General features: G+C 48.8%; 3 protein-coding genes across 4 annotated transcripts in view; all 3 read right to left on the reverse strand.

The window, feature by feature from the left end:
- ror2 (receptor tyrosine kinase-like orphan receptor 2) overlaps positions 1 to 4120 on the reverse strand; it is a 36127-nt gene extending 32007 nt beyond the window's left edge. For both annotated transcript variants that reach the window (XM_030085543.1, XM_030085542.1), the window contains exon 1: positions 3827 to 4120. In XM_030085543.1, the coding sequence (XP_029941403.1) occupies positions 3827 to 3890 (64 nt within the window). In that variant the 5' untranslated portion in view covers positions 3891 to 4120. The remainder of the gene's footprint in view (positions 1 to 3826) is intronic.
- Positions 4121 to 4761: 641 nt separating this feature from the next.
- sptlc1 (serine palmitoyltransferase, long chain base subunit 1) lies at positions 4762 to 10571 on the reverse strand. Its single transcript, XM_030084802.1, has 15 exons — positions 10496 to 10571; positions 9527 to 9634; positions 9362 to 9456; positions 8088 to 8181; positions 7936 to 8008; positions 7724 to 7856; positions 7484 to 7613; positions 7074 to 7163; positions 6791 to 6898; positions 6607 to 6702; positions 6357 to 6453; positions 6073 to 6127; positions 5402 to 5519; positions 5041 to 5114; positions 4762 to 4895 (listed from the first exon to the last, which is right to left on the reverse strand). Exons 1-15 carry the CDS (start codon positions 10547 to 10549, stop codon positions 4802 to 4804), a joined length of 1419 nt encoding a protein of 472 aa, XP_029940662.1. The 5' UTR covers positions 10550 to 10571; the 3' UTR covers positions 4762 to 4801.
- A 721-nt stretch (positions 10572 to 11292) lies between these two features.
- Positions 11293 to 15730, reverse strand: chsy3 (chondroitin sulfate synthase 3). Its single transcript, XM_030085529.1, has 3 exons — positions 14699 to 15730; positions 14351 to 14634; positions 11293 to 14027 (listed from the first exon to the last, which is right to left on the reverse strand). The coding sequence occupies exons 1-3, from the start codon at positions 15249 to 15251 to the stop codon at positions 12456 to 12458; spliced, it is 2409 nt and encodes an 802-aa protein (XP_029941389.1). The 5' UTR covers positions 15252 to 15730; the 3' UTR covers positions 11293 to 12455.
- Positions 15731 to 19741: the final 4011 nt, after the last annotated feature.

Here is a 19741-nt window from a genome sequence, read left to right on the forward strand (position 1 = left end):
ACTCTGTGCAGGGGGCGTCGTTACTCCTTTGACTGACAAGCACTTCAGCCAATCAGCACTTCAAAACAAATACGTCATCAAAATGCGTTAGCTTCTCTGAGAGTTAGCTTTTAGCTATCTAGCTCTAGCTTATCGATATGCAATGAAACTCACCAGGCGCAGACTGTTGCTCTTTCTTCATTGTTGTAATTCTTGGTATTTCGGCTAGAACTTCACTTATTGCAGCTTTCAGACGATGGTTAAAGTTCATCTCCGTAATCTCCGCTACGCACAGTGATGGCGTCACTTCCAGTTTAGTCGACGGAATTCGCCAAAAAAATTTGAAAACAAAAAGTGGCAACGCCAATTGGATCGCATTCGCTTTCTGTTGCTTGGTCCCCAGACCCACCCCAGCTCCAAAATCCAAATGTGGATGAGGAGTGGGCGGGGCTGGTTCACGAGGCTAGTCTGGACCGAGAGGTACCGAGATCTGTTTGCTGCAGGAGGCTGACGCTGGTTAAGGACGAACTGGCCTCAGCAGAGACGTTGGATCCTGTGGATCCCCTACGGAACTCGATCTATGGATTACCTTTTTGATTTTTTTCTTCACTTTCGTGCTTCGAGTCAGAGGGTTCTGGAACAGCAGCTGCTGGACCTGGACCCACAACATCCGATACTCAGGTGTGACTGATAGTCCGGAAAATGTGGTACTTGTGAAGTAGCACTAGATCAGGGTGAGCATGGGTTTACGAGCACGTTCCAGGTCGAAGCTGCAGAAATCATCTGCAGAAGGTTTTTCCACCAACGTGAAGAGAAATCCAGTCGCAGAGGAAAACAAGAAGCTGCTTTTAGAGCATTTCCTTGTATTTTACCACCAGTATTTCACCACATTCATTCACTTGGAGTTGAGGTTGTTTGTAGATTATTTTTGCGGGTCTGGACCTGACTCCAGATCAGCCTGCTGCTGCGAGAGGCCAGCTTCACATTCTGCTGCTTCATGCTCCACAAGTACCGAGGAAAACCCCGAGCAACGGACTCCAGATTAATGCTGCGACCTCTGGCTAACTCCTCCGAGTGTGTGTGTGCGTGTGTGTGTCAGTTCATCCAGTCCATGAAGCCTCAGTCAGGTTCTGCTCCCTGATTTCTTCAGACTGTGTCTGATCTTCTGTTCTGCACCTGACGACAACATTAACTGTTCGTAGCCTCGAGCGATGAATGAAGCTGAAGTGAATCACTCTCAGCTGCTGTTTTATGTCTTCCTGGTTTAGACTTTAGAGGGACAAACACACACACACACACACACACACACACACACACACACACACAGTGTGAAGCAGCTGAACCAGTCCGCGGTGAAGCGCCCACACCGTCGGGGCCATGCTTCGTCTCAGAGGAACATTTCCAGCACCAGTTAACACAGGAAGCGACAGGCGGAGCTGGAAATGCTTCTGTAATCTGCACAGGAATTACAAGATTCAGGATTTCACTGGAAACACGCGTTCACCTTCATTCTAGCTCATTTCAGTGCCGGCGGATCAGCTGGCTGGACCATGAAGACCTCTGCAGTCCAGAGAAGTTTCCTTCTAATTTAATGAAGAGAATTCTGACTGAGGAAATATCTTTTTCCTGGTAAAATGTTCACACGGAGAGAAGCCGGACAATGCTGGACAATACCAGGCTGTTTTATTGGCGGCTGTATTTGCGGCCTGCAGGCGTCTCTCCTGCAGAGTGAATCCTGAACATCACTGACGCTTTTCAGCCCCGCCGAGTTAAAAACTCAGTGAAAGCGGTAAAAGATCCAACTTTACAGTTTTGTCCCTGTTTTCATGAGATTTTCAAGTGAAAATGCAAAACCTACGTAGTTTTAAGCGATTCTGCCACGTAAACGGGCTTTACTGTGCAAACACAAAACCATACTGAAATGAAAAAGCAAAAATAATAGTTTTTCCTTTGAAAAGTGGTGGAAATGGAGCCTCATTTCCCAACATGGCCGACTGCAGGGTGTGTTTTTGGCACAAACTGTGAATCATTCAAGCACTTCAGAGATGTTTTCCTCCATGAAGATGTTGATGTCAGGATGAAGATATGAACAAAATGCTTGTGCTCGTGCTCAGAGAAAACAGCTTTCAGATTGAGGATGATCTATGAAGACGCTCCAGCCTGATTTTCCCAGGAAGTGTCCTCTTGAGGCGTTTGGCAGACGTGAAGCTGGATGTTTGAGGAGCTCCTCACTCTGAGTCACAGCTGATGTCTGAGGTCCAGAGCAGCTCTCTCTGCTTCCTGGGAGATTTTCCCCGGTTTCCTACCTCCTGTGTGTGTCCAGAATGAAAACAAGTGGCTTGTTTAGAGTCGCTCATCGTGATCGGATCCAGGAATGTGGAATCAGACGAGGTTCACTGACGTGTTTATGATGAAGTAACTCTGCTTAATGGAGGATCAGCTGCAGCTGGGAACATGATGGAGGTCTTCCTGAGGAGGAGGAGGAGGAGGAGGAGGAGGAGGAAGAGGAGGAGGAGGAGGAGCAGCATTCAGGACACAGCTGCTGTTCACACACCTTGTTCCCACTTTATCCACCGATTTAAAAATGTCAAACATCTCACCGATTGACAACAGGGCTGTCAAGCATATGGCCCGCGGCCCAAAAACTGGCCTGCTGACAGTCAAATCCAGCCTCAGGTCTAAATTTCACAGGATTCCACATTAATTCCAGTTTCCCAGGACAGTAGCCGCTGTTGTAACGACTCCACGGTGTTTCTGAGGCCAGAAGACATAAAGCTCCATTAACGCTTTCCTCGTGTTCCAGCAGCACTTTTTAAAATCTCTGTAACATCAAACACACATTCGCGGCGCGGCGCTGCTCTGTGCATGAAAGAAACAGAGCAGCCAGAGGAAATCTGGTTTAAATGAAGCTGAAATAAACATCATCTGCTGTTTTCTTGAAGAAAAGGACTCGAGGGCCCAAAAGTTTGTGGCCCGCAGGCCGCCACCTTCTCGTTCCTGGTACAGACATCTTGGTTTGTGTATTTAAGAAGTCAGATCCGCACGGCGGCAAATGTAGAACATGCAAACACGCAGACGCACAAAAATAATCCCCGGTGAAAGAAGCCTGATGTTCCCGAGCAGCCCTCCGCCTCCAGCAGGGTCCGGGGTCACAATGAAAGAGCGGCTTGTTTGCAGACCAGAGGAGCAGAGAGGTGGTAAAGGTGCAGATCCCAGAGCCCCCCTGAGCCCCCTGGACCCCCCCTGCCCCACCCCCACAGCCCCTTTCACTTCAAACCAAATGGTGAGTCCTGAAAACAGGAAACCTGCCCCCCTTCCTCCTTCTTCTCCTTCTTCCCAGCACTAAATGAATCAGCAGGACTGACAAAGGCCGGGATCACCTCCAGCTATGCATCATTAACATGACAAAGACGCAGAGACCCTCTCAGGCTGACACAAACACCTTCCTCTCTGGAAGAACAGGTCAACAAAGAGCCTGGAGGGGTCACACACAAACTCCACTTTACAAATCCTGAAGCATGGATCAATAAACCCTCTGAAACAGGGACCAAAGAAACCTCTGAAACTGGGATCAGCAAACCCTCTCATCAGTTTCAGACATCAGGAGTCAAAGCAGTGCAGAGAGAAGAGATCAGGCTGTTTCTGCAGACCCAGAGAAGACTTTCAGCCCTGGAACTGCAGGAAAAGGAAAAGTTCCTTCCAGGGTTTGAAATCCTCTCAGTGGAGGGTGAACAGAGGAAAGAAAATTAATTAAAAAAAAAAAACTTTTTAAACTTCTCAGGGAAGTTTTTTCAAACTTTTAAGGGTTTATCTTGTTAAAGTCTGTGCAGGTCTGGGAGAAACTCACCTTGACTCCTGAGGTCTGGAGCCACGCAGAGGATCCAGAGCAGGACCGGGAGGAGCGGCGCCATCAGTCCGAGTTCCTGTGCACCGAGCCGGGGGAGAAAGTTTCACAGCGCCGGGGAGAGTCTCATCCAGAGCTCCAGCCTCTCCTGCCTCTTCAGCCTCTCCTCGGCTCTCTCTGCTCGAGCAGCCCGCGCGCACAGCTCTTCCAACAGGACGTCCTCACGCACGCATGCACGCAGCTGCGGGACTGATGCGGGTTCACGGACGGAGACAAAGGCGCGTTCATGCCGAGCGGAGTCCGAGCGGAGGACGAGGCTGCGGATCAGCCGGAGACTGGAGAGGAGGAGAGGAGGAGGAGGAGAGGAGGAGAGGAGGAGGAGGAGAGGAGAGGAGGAGGACCGCGGAGCGCAGCGGGAGGAGGCCGGAGAGCTCCCTCTACTGGCCGAACACCGGAACAACAACCGACCGAACCCTGGAACAGCTCCAGCTTTTTTCTGTTCTGTTGACACTTTGCAACACTGTTCCTCAAAGCTCACTTCACAGCGACCAAGGTCATCAAACATAAGGCCTGGGGGCCAAAAGTGGCCCGCCAGAGGCCTTCATCCAGCCCACCAGAGATTAGACCAATCATGAGCTCACAGAAGTAAAGAGGTCGTGAAGGTGTAAAAATCAGTTTATTTAGCAGGAAAACAGTCGTCAGCATATAAAAACATGAACCATCATGAGCGGTCCGCGTACCGCAGACATCCAGTCGGACCGCCGGTCGGTACGTGAGCTGCAGTCAGTCATCTGGTCTGTGAACACGAGGAAGCCTTCAGCAACACCAACCAGGAAACATGGAGAGCGACACACTCAGACCTTTCAGAGTGTGTGTGTGTGTGTGTGTGTGTGAGAGCTTCACCCCCTGGACCACCCCCACCCTCCGGACCACCCCCACCCTTCAGTCAGGACTCCTCCAGCAGAGATCAGCCGAGCGTCACTTCAGGAGGACGGCGGCCGCTTCTTTGACACAACATACGAGTTTGAGCAGGTCGTCTTCGGTGTGCTCCACCGTCACCACCACACGGATACTGGAGAGAGAGAGAGAGGGAGAGAGAGAGAGAGAGAGAGAGAGAGAGAGAGAGAGAGAGAGAGAGAGAGAGAGAGAGAGAGTTAACAGCTTCCTGAGCAGAAATGAGTGACCCCTGACCCGGGCTGAGCAGAGGAGAGGCTCACCTGGGGGGTGGCGGGAAGCGCTCCTCCTTCTCCAGGTACCGAGCCAGAGTCAGAGCCACGTGCCTGTCCAGACACTGACACACGCACACACACACACACACACACACACGCACACACAGGATGAAGCCACTGTGGGTTCTAGAGCTGACATTGATGTTCAGAGTGTACTGTTCTCTGCAACAGCGCCAACTAGTGGACCTACATGCTAACTGCTGTCATTTTCATGGAAACGGAAACAGATTTCAAAACTTTTTGCAAACTTTCCCGAAGTGAAAAGGCAAAAAAAAAAAATTATGGCTTTTAACTTGAAACGCTGTCATGGAAACGCAGCCTGGGATGGAAGAAAAGAGACAGAACTCACGTAGTCCACGATGTTTCTGAGAAGCCTCATGTCTCCGTCTCTGGAGCCCGACGACTTCTCCAGCTGCAGGTGCAGAGCGGGAGCCACCGGGACGCCCTCCAGCTTCAGACCGGGAATACTGACACACACACACACACACACACACACACACACACACACACACACACACACACACACACACACACACACACACACACACACACACACACACACACACACACACACAGAAAAATTTACAGCCAAGTTCAGCAATGTTTCCAAACGTTTCTGAAGGATCTTCCAGCAGAGGGCGCTCTCAGCCCGATCGCTACACAAAGCTGAAGCTGCTTTGCCTGAGAGGATGAGTTGATGGGTGGAAGATGGTGAAAAGTCACAAAGAGCCGCCTCACTTCACTTCCTGAAGCTTTCAAGACTGCAAGACGCTTCTAAAGTTTAGACTCTAAACATACGCTGCAGGGACAATGCTAAATGCTAAATGCTAAATGCTAACCTCCAGAGCCCCGCAGGGAGCTTCGACAGACTTTGAAGGCTGTGATAAACTCTCCATATCCACACAGCTGAGGAGTAAATCAGTGCTGTGCAGGAAACAAAACCTCCTGCTCTCCGAGTTGGACTGGAAGCGAACAAACATTCCACGCTGCTGGTTTAACCAGCGACGGTTCTCTACTCACCCCTGTAGCGCCTGGTAAACCTGTTTACACTTCTGCCTCAGCACGCTGAAAATGTCTGCAGAAAACACAGTGGAGATGTGTTTGAACGTCAAAGAAATTGGCTTCATGTCTCTGCGCATTTCAAAGTTTCTCACACTTCCTTATAAAAGGAATTCAAATAGAAATTAAGATAAAAATGAACCGAGATGCTGTTAGAAAGGAATCTGATCTAATCTGAAGTGATCTATCATGGTGCTGCAGAGCTGAGATGAAGGGTCGGGGGTTCCGGGGGTCAGGTCTGGTACCTGGATCCTCCTCCATGATGTTCAGGGCCTCGATGGCAGCAGCAGCCAGCATGGGAGGCAGCGAGGCGGAGAAGCAGTAACCCTGACCCGACAGACGCTGTGAAACACACACACACACACACACACACACACACACACACACACACACACACACAGATCCTGAGTCAGGGCCTGGACCGGGACCGGGACCCGATCGCTTCCAGTGAGATGAGATCGACTGATAACGTCTGACAGCTGCACCGGTCGTCACCTGGTGGTCGATGACGAAGGAGCGTCCGCAGCAGAACCCTCCGATGGAGGCCACGGCGTTCTCCATGTTGGCGCTGATCAGGTCGATGTCGTCGATCTGCAGGGAGACCGAGGGAAGCTCAGCACCTCGACGGCTCCAGCCGCTCCTGTAACCCTGAACCTGTCGGGACGTGTCCGGTACTCACGTTGACCCCGAAGTGCTCGGTGACTCCGCGGCCGTGTTCTCCCAGCACGCCGAACGACATGCTCTCCTCCAGGAAGATCCGCACCTTGTACTTGTACTTGAGCTTCACCTGGAGGTCAAACGGGTTGGACAGGAGGAGGAAGAGGTCAGCGGGGCGGAGCAACCAGGGTCGCTACCGAAACACGCTGCATGTCTGAGATCAGAAGGAACACTGATTTCCTGCTGCAGGACTCAAACCGAGGTTCCCCTCCTGGAGCAGGCGGGGCGCGGCGGCGGCTCCTCACCAGCTCCGGCAGAGGACAGATGTCCGCCGTGTTGATGTACAGACCCTCCACCACGATGAACTTCCGCGTCACTCGAGCTTTCCGCGGATTCTGAAACGGAAACCACCTCCAGTGAGAACGGTAACCACACACACACACACACACACACTCACACACACTTTCTACAACGACTCCACACAGCCAGGTCGTCGTGCTCGACTCCTTTAACGGCTTCGTCGAGCTCCGCTGATCAGAGGGTCGCCGCTGGGAGTGAGACAGACTCACAAAGGCTTCATGGGTCAGGCTGCTCCGCTGACATACTGAACTTCACCTTAACATGAACTTTCAAAATAAAACCACTGATGGAAAACGGAAGGAGCTCGGAGTGGATGTGTTTCCTGATGTGGGTCCGGGGCGGCGGCCGCTCTCACCTTCTGGTCCTCCACCTCCTGCTCCTTCAGCAGCCTCTCCAGGTCGTCCAGGTCGTTGTGTTTGAAGTACTTGATGAAGCTGCGAGACGCCTGGAGGCCTTTCTGGATGGAGAAGCAGGCGGCTTCGTCCCTGCAGGCACCAGCACATGATGGAGCGGTGAGAGCTCCGCCCACATCGCGTCGATCGACGCCGGACGACGTCCGGAGCGTGACATGAGGCGCCGAAGAGTCGGCACTCACACGAAGATGATGTCGCCCCTCTTGGAGTAGGCGGGGATGGCGCTGGCGATGGTGGCGAAGCCGTAGGAGTAGATGATGGCCTCCTCCGTCTTCATGAAGTGAGCCAGGCGGCTCTCCAGCTCCAGGTGGACGTCTGAGGGACCAGAACAGCTCAGTCCCAGACGGACGCCGGCAGCAGCTCGGACAGCGCCGCAGACGGAGGGCACACTCACCGAACGTGCCGTAGAAGCCTCGCGGTCCACACGTCCCCACGCCGTACTTCTTCAGGGACGCCAAAGCCTTTTCCTGGGAGGAGGAGGAGCAGAAGCCAGGTTGACCAGCTGACGTTCACTAGTTTTAAGAGCGTGCGGCGCTGAAGACGGACCTTGACGCGCTCGTTGTCCAGCAGACCCAGGAAGTTAAAGGAGGCGAAGTTGATGCACTCTTTTCCGTTGATGATGATTTTGTGGCTGGGGGGTCTGCGGCAGAGAAACCGGCGATTAAGACCGCAGGGCGGAGGACTTCAGGGCTGTCAGAGCGTCTGGAGGCACGAAGCCGCTGGATTTCACCAACGTGTGACTGAAATAAACACCGTCTGCTGGTTTCTCTACATGTCAACGTGATTCTTCTTTGACCTTTCATAAAGCTCATAAAAAGATTTTCCAGATCCGTTTTTTTTTTAATTTTTGAAATAAAGATGATAAAATCACAGGAATATAATATAACAGCTGTTAGCTGTTTTTAATGACGGGCAGCAGGTTTAAGGAGGAATCTCAGCTGAACTGCTTTCATGAATTCTTTGAAAGTCTTGTTTAAGTTTAGACCAGGGGTGTTCAACCTGCGGCTCTGGAGCCACATGTGGCTCTTCAGTCCCTCTGTAGCGGCTCAATGAAGCTTTCTCAATACGAAACATAACTGAACATTGAACTTAATTTGAATATAGTTACACTCCACGGTACTGTTCAAAATGATTCGTCACTCTCAGTTCAAAAGGGATTCAAATGAAGGTGCAAGTAAATTTGGGAAAAATAGCTAAAACCACAAGAAGTGGAGAAAAAAGTGATAGAACGTCTTAAAAAACATTAAAAGTCTAGAATGTCTAAAAAAGAACATAAATATGGTTGGAAAAAAGCAAGCAAAATTGCTTTAAAAGGAGGTAAAACGGTTGAAACGGTTGAGCTAAACTGTTAAAATCAGGTACAAAGAAGTTAAATTTAATAAAATGTTCACTACTCTGAACTCTAACTTCATAAATGCATCATGAGATATATTTTTGCATGTGCATCAAAACTATATATGAAACTTCCTTATCTGCATTCAACTCATATTCAAGGTAAAATAAAATGAATGTTCTTTGTGGCTCCACAACTACTTGACTTGACGAAAAGTCACTAAAATGGCTCTAAATGTTGCAGAGCCCTGGTCAAGATAGATATTACTCCATTCCCTGGAAGCAAATCAACAAATCTGCTTTGAATCATAATCAACAGTGTGATAACCTGTGACAACATGTGGAAGTGGAAACATGGATTATTGATTTATTGGTCCTGATGTTGAGATTCCTTTAAGAAATACTTCCGTCCAAACTCGAATTCTGAACAGAATTCCCTCACAGCAGCTCAGATAAAGATCATCTCAGACACACTCCGTGTGTTTTACCCCGTGACCACGTCGTAGTTGAGGGCCGGATGCTCTTTGGACACCGGGGGGACGAGAGGTTCCGGCTGCCACTCTTCAATCAGGTCCTCTTTCTCCTGGAATTTGAGCAGTGTGTGAATGCGACGGTCGGATCACGCCGTCTGTTCCTCTCTAACGGGACTGTACCTTCTCCGTCAGCTTGTAGGTCTCGTGTAGTTTGTAGGTTTTAGAGAAGAGCAGCCTGATGATCCAGAGGATGAGGATCCCCTCCAGGATGAGGTGGTAAGCAGGAGCCTGGTGAGGACAGAGCAGGTCCACGTCAAATCCATTATCTGTATCTCACACACACTTTATTCCAGCCCTGATGAAGGATGCTGAATCTGAACTTGTGTTTTTGAGCCACACGGACCAGAACTTCTCCTTCAACTCCAACGTTAAACAAGTCTGCAGGACAACTTTCCTTCACATGGATTACTTCTAAAATCAGGAGCATGATGATTCAGAGTGGTAATGATATATTAATCCGTGCATTTGTTATTGATAGAGTGGACTATAGAAGAGTCAGGCTCTGCAGAAAGTCTTCACCAGATCTGGTTCTGTTTGTGTGGAATTATTGGCTTTTCTCTATAAAGTATCTTCTGATGACCCTGTTTGACAAAAAGCTGTAGAAATAGAGTTGATTTTAACCAGTTTAGCTCCACGGGGGTCCCAGACTAAGAGTCACGTGACATGAATTGGTGGTCTCAAACCCGGAAGTCCTCCTATCAATGTACTTGTCTGTGTTCATCTTACAGTATTGAGGAAATAAACAGAAACTTCTGACTTTCCGGTTAATTGTGAGTGGTTTTCCTTCAGTAAACCGTGAAAAGAAAACAGTGAACAAGTTTATCATACTGTAAACTGCATCTAACAACTCCCGCATTGCGTGTTTTCCGGAAGCTGATTGGTTGATGCGGGAACAGAGGGGCGGTACTTGCTAAAAGAAGAGACAGCTGATTGGCTGTACACACCTGTCAATCATATTTCAGAGAACTGTGGACATAGTGGCCGAAAACTGTACATATAATTCCCCTCTGGATGACTACAGGAGGTTTTATAATGACGAATTCATAAGAACAGATTGAAGTAGATAGAATTAGAAGAAGAAACACTCACCTCGTAAAACGCCTGAACCATTTCCACCAACACCCACTGCTGCCCCGCCGCCATGTTTATCCGGCTTCTTCCTGGAGGAGTGGTGCTGCGTTCAGGGGAGTGATGCAATGTAGGAAATCTGACCGCCGTGAAGCTCCATTATACTTTCAGGGGGAAGATGAGGCAGAACCAAACAGTGTTGTTGCTGCGCTCAGACAGTTTTGAAAACGCCAGTTCGTCTGAGGAAGTGAGGGGCATCTGAAGCCCCGTGCTGCATTCAGGGCAGTGAGACAGTGTTGTGCTTCATTCACGGTCTGCTTCAGTGTGGGACACCCGAGGCTCAGTGTTGCATTCAGGGGCATAAGACAGTGTGGGACGCTTGAAGGTCAGTGTTGTGTTGAGGGGTCTTCTTTCGTTAATATTATTTCAAAGCACTGTTTAAGCTTCGTTTTGAGAAGTGCGAGATGTGAATGAGTGAATATGAACACGATTATAAGTTATTTGGAATTTTTAACAGTGCTGAACCCAAAACACGAGCAAGCTAAACTCTCACTCAACATTTACCTGGATATTTTTTCAGTTCTCAAGAGATTATGAACTGATTTGATATCATACTGATATGGGGCCAATTTTCTCCTGTAGTAGTATGAAATTCCAAAAGGATTTTTTAAACTTTGGGTTTCATATTTAATAAACAGGGAAACTCATTAACTTCCAGTATTTTATGCATTGTCTCTGGAAAGTGTTTGCCACTGCATCATTGGTGTGTACATTGCGAGAAGGAAACATGAACCAAACATCAATAAAGTGTTTCAAGATTTATTAGAAATAATGAAATGTTAATACAGCACTTATTATTGCTGGCAGACTTTAACCCTTTATGTCGTTTAAGCAGTCAGAAACTGAAAACACTGAAATAATCCTTCATTCAATAAATATATTAAGAAATAAACATGAAACAATACAAACAGGTGTGTATTTCAATAAGAATAAAATCTGTTGACAAGTGCAAAACTGACAAAAACCGTCATCATTTGTTCATACTGCTTTTAAAGAACAGGTGAGGTTTGAATCTGTGACAGTCATAAATGACAAAACGCTCTCACGTGTCTGATAAAGGGTTAAAGTCACGAACTGAAACAGACTGATGGAAACAAATCAGATTACATCTCACAGAGCTGCACTGCAGCCGTCAAGAAAAAAAAAATTAGACTGAAGAGCTCAAAAGATGAAGCTGCGTGATAACTGGAAGTTATGGCTTCCAGACATCAATAAGAAATTACAAAATACATCCCCCGCTGTTTTTGGTGCATGTCAATAGAAAAATCTCAACAGTTTCTGAACTCCAGTGATTCACGGCTCAGGAATGGAGAACAGGTGAACAGATGAGTCTCCAGGAGCTCCGGAAGCCGTTCTGATGGAAGAAAACTAACTGGTTTGGTCAAAAGAATCATTTGGTTGAACCTGAAAGAAGCCCATCAACCTTCATTCAATCCCAAATCCAATAAAACCTCAATATGACTGCAGGAGAAACACAATCAGAGACAGACACCTGATGATTGTCCTGCAGTTTGACTTCTGTCCCTCCTCTTTTGATCACTTGCTCTCCCTGCTGATGGAACTTGTTCTTTGGGTAAGTCGTTGGAATTCTTCAGCACGATTCTGAGGTTTCAGATGTCAGGATGGTCCCAAAGCACCACATGTGAAGGGTTTCACCGTACCAACGGAAACGTGACGACCGCCTGAGCCGAACGAAGGTTTTCTGAACATGAAGTGTACCGCTGCGAGTTACGGGGCTGTCAGGAGCGCCCAAACACTTGACTTATCTCAGATTATTATTGCAATACGGCGTACCGAGTGTTGGAGCAGTCTGATTGGACGCTGCCTGGACAGCGTGTACCTGATGTGTCAGCTCAGCGTGAGCAGGGTGTACCTGACCGCTCCGCTCAGCGGTCTGGATGGACAGTCCGGTCCCGAGGCATCAGGAGGACGTCCTGTTGTAGCCCGCCTCGATGTGCTTCTCCAGCCACAGCTCCGCCAGCTGCATGGCGGACGCGAACGTGCTGGCCCTCGACCCCACGCACATTTTCTGCTGCTTCTGCTCCAGGCTGGCGTTGCAGTGGACCGGGTGGTAAACGTGCACGATGCCCGGTTCCTGACTGCGGACCACTTTCAAACCAGAATTGATGACTTTGGTGAAGAGGTCTACGTCCTCCAGTCCCCAGCCCAGGATCGAGGTGTCGAAACCGCCCGTCCTCAGCAGGTCACTCTTGAAGATGCAGGCGATGCCGAAGCCGTAGTCCCTCCAGAAGCCGCTCTTCTTGGTCAGGACGAACTTGCTGTTTGTCGGCGGCTTCTCGCCGTACACGATCTTGGGGTTGTACTGGCTGAAGACGACGGGGAAGTAGGCCTGGCGGCCCTGAGCCGTGTTGTCCCTGCAGCGCTGCAGGGCGTCGGCGCTGAACAGCAGGTCCACGTCGCAGAAGAAGAGCAGTGAGTCGTTGTGGAGCTGCGAGGAGCCCAGCTCCAGCGCCAGTCCGCGGGAGAAGTTCCCCGTCATGGGGATCACGGCCAGGTCCGCGCGGGGGTACTTCCTGCTGTAGTCCTCCATCAGCTCCACCTGCTTCCTGCTGCTCTGGCTGCCCTCGCCGTCCACCAGAATGACCGAGAGCTTCACGTTCTGCTTGGGCACCAGGCAGACCTTCTCGAAGTTCTCCATGAAGCGGACCAGCGTGTCGTAGCGGCCGGACAGCGGGACCAGGACGTTGACCTGCCTCTGGTTCTGCTCCCACATCTCTCTGGTGGACTCGTAGAACTGGAACGGCGACAGGAACTTCAGAGAGTTGGACAGGAAGGACAGGGACTGGGACTCCGAGTTGATGGCGGCCACCAGCTCCGCCACGTCGATCTCCTCGTTCTCAGCGAAGAAGGGTCGGCTGAAGGACTGCTGCAGGTAGGCGTGCCGCCGCACCGGCACCGTGATCTTGCGGCCTTTGTGTTTCTTGTACAGGAGCAGCAGGTCCAGGATGTACTCGGCGCCGTGCATCGGATCCACTCTGTAGTAGCCGTACTGGATCTCCTTGAAGTCGATCACACGGCCGCGAGTCTTGGAGTTCTCGTTGATCATCTCCATGACCTGCAGGACGACGTCCTCCAGCGCCGTCCGCAGCAGGTTCCCCAGGCTCTGCCGGGCCATCTTGTTCTCCACCGCGGCGTAGACGTGGCGGCCCGTCAGGAAGTTCCAGGAGATGACGTTGTTCCTGTCGTCGGGCCGATAGCGCATGTAGGACGGCGGAGCGCCGAGCTGCTGGTCCTCCCACAGAACCTCGGTGTCGCTCAGGCGGCTCATGGCCAGACCCTCGCGGTGCAGGGAGATGGTCCGGTACCGCAGCCGGGAGATCTCCCTGCTCAGCAGGAAGCCGTGCAGCCGGTACTGGTAGGCCGGGTTCTTGTTGGGGTGCAGCGTGATGGCGTTATGGATCTTCCGGCTGTGGAGCTCTTCGATGAAGCCCTTCTTGTTGTGTTCGTAGTTCTCATAGAAAAGCTGCTGCATCTAGAAACAGACGAGCGGAACAACAAGGTCACACAACACGACGAAAACACACCACCTGAATCTGAAGAAGAAGAAGAGTTCAGAGACCAGTGTGGAAAACACAGTTTCAAAACATCTGCTTCTTAAACATCCAACTTCTGCTTTTCTGTCTGCACTTCACCACCTGCAGCGACGCCGATAATCTCAGAAACTTTCCTCCTGTTTCTGAACTACAGTTCAGTGATATCAACATATCCGCAGGTCTCCAAGATTCAGAATAAAACACATCTATAGTATAAAGAACGATAAGACACATAAGCCTGGTCAGATGTCGGACGCCTCACCTCGTAGGACCACACACACTGAGTCCCTCCGAATCGCCGCACGCAGCGGCCCACCTCCACGTCCTCGTGGGTGGTGTACATCTCCCTCAGACAGGTGCCGATGTAGGGCACCATCCTGCGGAGCACCTCCCGGCTGAAGATCATCCCCGGGCCGCCCATGCAGAAGTTCTCCCCGGGCTCCAGGGCCAGCCGGCCCACCTCCTCGGCCATGCCCAGGCCCGTCTGGCCCAGGTAGTGGGGCTTGCTGCTGTTCAGGGAGCGCAGGAAGGACTCCAGCTTCTCACCTGGAACAGGTCAAAGGTCAGGTTCTCTACACAGTGAATCACACACACACACACACACACACACCTCTGATGTAGGCGTCGTCGTCGGCCCTCATGAACCACTCGTACTGGTCCAGGTAATGGTCGTGGATGTATTTGAGCATCATGAAGGACTTCTTCTGCGGCGGGTACGAGTCGTCCACTCCGTCCAGGGAGACCACCGGGAGCGGGACCGAAACCGGGACGGACCCGGACCCGGAGCTGGAGTAGAACTCCACCTTCCCCGGTATGGATCCGGCCCAGGTCTGGTAGGCTGCCACGGCCCGGGAGCCCACGTACTTCTTGGCCGTCATGACGCCCACATAGAGGAAGTGTTTGGGGGTGCCGACCGGCCTCCCGGTGCCGTTGCCCGGGCCCGGGGCGGGGGGCCGCTCCTCCTCCGGGCTGAGCCGCTCTCTGCCCGGGTCTCTCGGCGGGTCGAGCCCGCCGCCGGGCGGGGAGCCCCGGTAGGGGCACACCGGGGCTCCCCGCCTCTTCCCGTCCAGGACCTGCGGAACTATGAGCCAGGAGGACGCGGTGAAGCCGAGGAAGACCCCGAGCAGCAGGGTGGTCCAGGGTCTCCGGGCCTTCAGAGCCATGTCTGCTCAGCGGGCCCCGCGGACCGACGGGCGGGATGAATGCGGCCGTTGTCTGCGGAGCTGCTGACGTGTATCCAGCGGCATTATGGGGTCCGCATGACGCGGAGAGTTCCGCTCTCTGCCCCGCGACAACACGACCGCGGAGCCCGCGGTGCTCCCGTCCCGGCCCGGCCCGGCGCTGCTGCTGTCCCGGCCCGGCGCTGCTCTCACTGCACGGCCGCTCAGCCGGGCTTCATCCCGGCTGCGGAGCTCTCGGGCGGAGCGGAGGAACCACGGAGCTCCGCTGACTGTTCACGGCTGCTCCTCGCCCCGACGCTCTTCTCCGATCCTCCGGTAATACCGGAAACCAGACGGTAACCCGGGAGTTAATCCCGCTCTGGACTCACTGAGAAGTTCGCCGAGGTCAGCCCCTGTCGCTGACCCGCTCTGAGAGCCTCCATCCCGGCTGCGGTGTCCTCGAGCTAGCGCTGATTCACCGCCTCCGGGCCGATCCTGACCGGAAACACATCACTCCTTTCATAATAAAACCCCGGCGTCTTTCAGCAACTTTCACTGAGATTTAACTGGCAAATATAAATAATTCTCTGAACTATTTTCAATTAAACATAAATAAAATACTTAAATGTAATATTAAAATGTGATTTATGATATTTTTCGTCATTTTAGAGACTTAAAGATGTTCCAGGAAGACATCATTTCTTTTATTTGGAAAGGTTATATGATACGCGATTGTTTTCACTGTAAAAACAAAACAAACAAAACACATGGCAAATGTACAAAAAAGAAAAAACAAAATCAAAGTCCAAAACACACAATGATTTAAAAATAAATAAATAAATAAATAAATAAAAAGTTGAAATTCTAAACGTAAAGCAAACAAATAAAACGAGAAAAAACTAACTAAAACTAACTAACTAAACTAAAAAATAATCTTTCTTGCGCAATAAATGTCTGAAGCCATCATTAAGTGAAATCTGTTTTTTTTTTAATTAAAAAAGTCTGAATTACAAAACAGTTTCATAATTCTGATTATGTAAACTTTTGAATTCCGGCCGGGAAAACCACTAAAAATGAGAACGAAAAAATACCTTCGAATTCAGAGATTAAATTTAGAATTAATGCTGAAATAATGGTTTAATTTTGTACTTATTTTTTTTTACTTTATTGACTTTATTCTGACAGTCCTGAAACTTATTTTTGTCTAATTTCTGAGCAGAGTCTCCTCCTGCAGGAAACTCCTGAACAAACACTGAATAAAGCATGATGGAATCCTGAAAAACATGGACCCAGAGGAACTCACATGATATAAATATTAAAATCAATAAATGGCAGGTTATGATTGACTAGTATTTCCAGACTATGTAACTCAACACACCAATAAAATGACCTATGACCTCCACAACAGCAACACTCAGCAAAGCGACACCCAATATTTCCTCAAACATATATATCTTTGTCCATGGGCTGTAATCCTCCATCACTGCTCCTCCTCAGGTTTAGTGAGTTTATAACCTGTCACCGCAGTTTTTATCACTTCCACAAACACGCAGGAGCTCTGTCAAAGCATAGAGACACGTTTTAGCCTTCAAATCAAGCCCGTTCACTCTCAGAAAGAGAATTGAAGCTGCACAGGTGGGTCATCCTCCACCACAGGAGCTCCATGCTCTATCAAAGCTTCACCAGCAGGGGGCAGAACAGTCACACTGCTGATCAGTTCAATTCAAAGGTTTTCTTTTTATTATTTAAATTCTTTTCAGGGGGAAAGTTTATTCTTTCTCTCAGTAATTGATGTAAAAGAAACGTTCTCACCCAATCCACTAAAGTTTCTTAGAATCTAATTAAATATAAATAGTTAAGTAACTGAATCCGGTTCATAAATGTTGAGTTGCTTTCACGTCACTTATAACGGTGATGCGTACGATCCTTCATTTGTCAAGCTGTAAAGGTGAGGTCATCTTTATTTTCCTTCCTGTGAGCATAGCAGGACATCAGTTTTTATTCTAATGTCAGTTCATCCAGGAAACCTTCTTAAACCACATCACGTGATCACATTGTGCCACAGGAGTCCTCAGGCTGAGTTGACCCAGTGTGTGAAGGGTTAAGTGTGTGTGTGGGGCTGCAGCCTGTGATTGGTGCTCATGCTCCACACATACACACATTCAGAAGTGTGTGTGGACAGTCTGAGTCAGTCAGTGTGTTCAGGAGACTTCAGCCTCTTTCTTCAGTCCCTCACCAGTTGTGTTTGTTGAACCTGTGGATTTATTTGTGACGGCAGCAGACTGGATCCATGATCCTGGACTCAGCTCCTCCTCAGCAGTCCTGGAGGTCAACCTGCTGCCTGATGCTGTAACCCTGTATGTTATCCTCCTGGATCCATGAGCCTGGAATCAGCTCCTCCTCAGCAGTCCTGAAGGTAAACCTGCTCCTCTGCATCACCTGGATAAAACTGTATACATGTCATTATGTGGTAGTTATACATCAACTGTTTCAGAAAGCTGCAGAGAACTGAACAACATCCTCACATTTATATATGGTCAATCATTAAAATACTCAAATTACTATACAACACTGTTATTAATGTGACAACATTTTATTATGTTTTAAAAGGTTTTTTGAAAGTTTGTTCTTTTACATAAACCCAAACACACAGTCAGACAGAGACTGAAGAATCACAATGAAGCAGATCTTGTTGACACTTTCTGTGCCAGTGACTTCTACTGAGCTCATGTCTGAGCTCAAAATCTCATGTCCTGTTTAAACTGGGATCATTTCAGCTGGACTGGCTGCCTGAGATTTGAACTGAAGGCAAAAGCAGCTTCATTCAACCAGTTTGTTTTCATGATCCTTCAAACTTAAATGTTCACCAGAAACAGTATGAATTACCATCTGCCCAAGATTGGATTAAATATTTCAGGTCAGAAGTTTCGATTACTGTAAAATAAAGCAAATTTGACTCTATTGTGTTTATGTTTTCAGCACTGTCTCGTAGTTTTAGATGAATGCATCAATACCTGCTCCATCTGAGAACAGTTTGTTAAAGAAAACCACAACAATGATGTGAAGTTTCTGCTCTTATAGAAAGTTTTAATGAAAAATAAGCCCCATTTTCTCTTTTTCTGCTTTGTGAATGTTATCAGTTTTTTGGTTTAGAACAAAATCCTTTTCAAAAAAGATGCAGAAGCTGCTAAAAAACAGTCACTAAAGAGTAATGAGAGGCTCATTGTTCTTGCATTGATATAAAACTGTATTTGTTGAGAAATGATGCTTGAGATGAGGCCAGAGTCTCAGAGATGCTCCAGGTTGTTTCTCATGAAGAAAAACAGGAAGTTTTCCCCCAGCCGTGATGAACCCACGGCTGTCCTGACCCCCTCCAGCAGCAGAGCCCTCAGAAACTCGGCTCGCACCACTAAAGACAGAGCAGCTCGCGGCCGCAGAGGGCGTTCAGACGGCTATTTTGGGAAGAGGAGATGCTGGCCACAGCTTGGTGGGAGCAGCCTTTCTTCTAGTCTGTGAACGACTGTTGTGTGTAGTCTGCTCTATTATGACCTTCATGGTTTATTCACTCATGAAATTCAAAATGCAGTTTTGGATGCAGCAAGAAAAATCCCTGAAACCTTCAGAAAAACCTGAAATCCTTTTGGATTTCAGGTTTTTCTGAAGGTTTCAGGGGTTTTTCTTGCTTTGTTGCTGTGATTTAAATATTTACTAATTAACTTTTGTGAGTTTTTATTTGCTTCCTGATTTGCAGAACTGCTGTTTGTGCACTTTATGGTGGCTCTTTTTGTGAATGCAGTGTAAACATGCAGCACCTGTTGAAGCCTGAGAGGCTTTAACAGGCCTAATAAGCAGCACCTGTCTCACACACACACACACACACACACACACACACACACACACACACACACACACACACACACACACACTGTGGCTCTTCCATAGTGCTTTCACTGAATTATATATAAGCGAGTATTTTCTCATTTTAATTGCCTGAGGAGAGAAAAACAGCAGAATAGTTCAAACTTGTGAAGAAAATGACTAAAAAGTCTCAAAACAAAAACAATTTTCAGAGCTCATTCAATCTTCCGACATTCCCGAAATGCAACAAGCAGTTTTGTTCAGTTTTGTTTTGTCAGCGACACTTTTTGCCGCTGCAGACAAATTCCACCGAGTGTAAAATGGTTTAAAAAAAACGCTCTTTACGTTGCAGACGTTTGAGAAAAGTCAGTTCAGATTAGAGGACAGTGTGTTATCTGCTGCTGAATGAATCCATCCCATCTGAGAACACAGGCTGACACCCTGCAGTTTGACACCGAAGCTCCAACTCATAAAACATCAGGCTTCCTGCAGCAGGACCATATACTGTATACTTGGATCTCGTTCCACTTCTAACAATATGAAATTGATAGATACTGATTGACCAATAGTTTTAAAATGTAAATACACTGAAAGTTGATGAGGAATAAGAGACATAAAGAGGCCGTTAAAGCCTC

This window comes from Salarias fasciatus, assembly GCF_902148845.1.
Source record: "Salarias fasciatus chromosome 7 unlocalized genomic scaffold, fSalaFa1.1 super_scaffold_4, whole genome shotgun sequence".
Lineage (NCBI taxonomy): Eukaryota > Metazoa > Chordata > Actinopteri > Blenniiformes > Blenniidae > Salarias > Salarias fasciatus.